The sequence below is a fragment of the Dendrobium catenatum genome, unplaced genomic scaffold (genome assembly GCF_001605985.2).
Source record: "Dendrobium catenatum unplaced genomic scaffold, ASM160598v2 original_scaffold_64106, whole genome shotgun sequence".
Taxonomy (NCBI): Eukaryota; Viridiplantae; Streptophyta; class Magnoliopsida; order Asparagales; family Orchidaceae; genus Dendrobium; species Dendrobium catenatum.
In genome coordinates this window covers 1-1,936 of record NW_021382556.1, presented here as the reverse complement: position 1 = coordinate 1,936, position 1,936 = coordinate 1, and the positions used below count along the sequence as shown (strand labels likewise).

At 32.9% G+C, this 1,936-nt stretch overlaps 1 protein-coding gene across 1 annotated transcript; it reads left to right on the top strand.

Annotated features, from left to right (window-relative positions):
• Positions 1-348: 348 nt before the first annotated feature.
• On the top strand, positions 349-1,923 carry LOC114578527 (probable serine/threonine-protein kinase At1g54610; the record flags this gene model as incomplete). The annotated part of the gene is made up of 3 exons (XM_028691759.1): positions 349-354; positions 1,404-1,688; positions 1,789-1,923. Coding segments are annotated over exons 1-3 (426 nt in total), but the record flags the coding sequence as incomplete, so codon positions are not given.
• Positions 1,924-1,936: the final 13 nt, after the last annotated feature.

Sequence of the window (1,936 nt, the reverse complement as noted above, 5' to 3'; positions counted from 1 at the left end):
AGAACATTTTAGCTGGAAAATTCCAATTCTATAACATATCTGCGCTTGAAAAATTGTTTTAGTAGAGTATGCGTTATGACAAATTCTAATTTTTATGTGAAAATTTTCATAATGGAAAAATCATGGTGTTTGACCCAATTGCAATAATCCACTATATAATGGAAGATGCGAGAAACCTTCATTTCTCACAAATAAAAAATATTGGATCATACACAGTTGAGAACAATTGTCTAATTTCCATTACAGGAATTGTAGAAATTGATTGTCCAAAAGAAGATAGTTTAAACCCAACAACATGATTGGATGTTAATGGTCAAGTAACAATAGTTGGATGACATAAGTTTGACGATGGCGGTAACTATTGTTGATGGTGATCATTGGCAATAATCATCGAAAAATGTAATAGAGGTCTTTAGCTCTCTCAACTCTCGAGCCTCTCTTCAAGTATAAAATAAGACCCTATTTCTAGATTTTTAAGATGTACATTTTGATAAATTTGATTAGAATTCAAAATACTACATTGAATGGTTCATATTACTTCCCTTGATTAGAAATCGTTTATGCAGTATTTGAGTGTCTTAATGATATCAGAATTGAATGATCTTGAGCTTGCTGGATTTTTCTTGTCGAGTGGCTCAATTCAACTATAAGTTTGTTGAAATCAAAGTTCGGTTGATACTGAATTTAATTCCAGAGATTTTTGGTTTAAATAGTCTTGAGATTCGTGCCGATCATATGAACATTTTGGAGACACATCAATACTTAAATAGGAATAGTTCATACAACATTTATTCCCTTTTACTGTAGGAACATATATAAGGCTTTATCCATTTACCTTTACAAAATTCAAAAACCAGAGAGGAAATTGGATACTCTATTTCAGCTTAAGAATTTGGCATTAGTGATCATCAAATAAGCGCTGTTAAAGAAACCCTAAAATAGAACTAAATAAAGGCGTCATATCCTTGGATTTGTCTTGTATGCATGCTCGTCTTTTGACCAAGTTAAGATAGTCATTTTCAGGCTCAAATTAATATGGATCATAACTTTCTTTGCATGTTTAAGAAATTAATGATGTTAGCTTAAACATGGTGTATTTCTTTTTTGTTTGTTGGACATTGAACTGGGTGCTGACCTCAAATAGTTCAGAAAAGTCTAATGTAATAGAAAATCTAAAAAAAAATGTTGCAACCATTTCATACATTTGCTCAAGAAGCCATGTACAGGCCAAGAGCTTGATAATTCTCTTGTTAAACTAACTGTATTTTATTTTATTATTTATTTATACTGTAATTCATCCATTGTTTTAATGTTGAAAAACTTCTGCTCTTGCTTCTCCAAGTTCTACATGTTTTTTCTTCGCCTTCTACTTATTAGATTTTATGTCCAACTTGCATTTGAAGATAGGGCAGGGCACCTATAGCACTGTATTCAGAGCAAGGGATATTGAAACAGGAAAATTTGTTGCCCTAAAGAAGGTGCGGTTTGACAATTTTGAGCCTGAGAGTGTTCGATTTATGGCACGAGAAATACAGATACTTCGCCGACTTGACCATCCTAATGTGATGAAGTTGGAGGGTTTGGTTACTTCTCGGTTATCATGTAGTATATATCTTGTATTTGGATATATGGAACATGATCTTGCTGGCCTTTCATCGTCACCTGACATAAAATTCTCTGAATCACAGGTTAATATTTCTTGAGTGAAGTCAAATCTTCCCTTTCTGGTCAAATAATATGTCATCTAACATAAATTTTCTTTGGAAAATGTAAAATTTTATCTTCCAGGTAAAGTGCTTAATGGAGCAATTGTTATCTGGTCTTGAGCATTGTCATTCAAGAGGAATCATCCATCGCGATATTAAGGGCGCCAATCTTCTTGTTAATGATGAAGGCATGTTAAAAATTGCTGATTTTGGCCTGGCAAACTTCATAC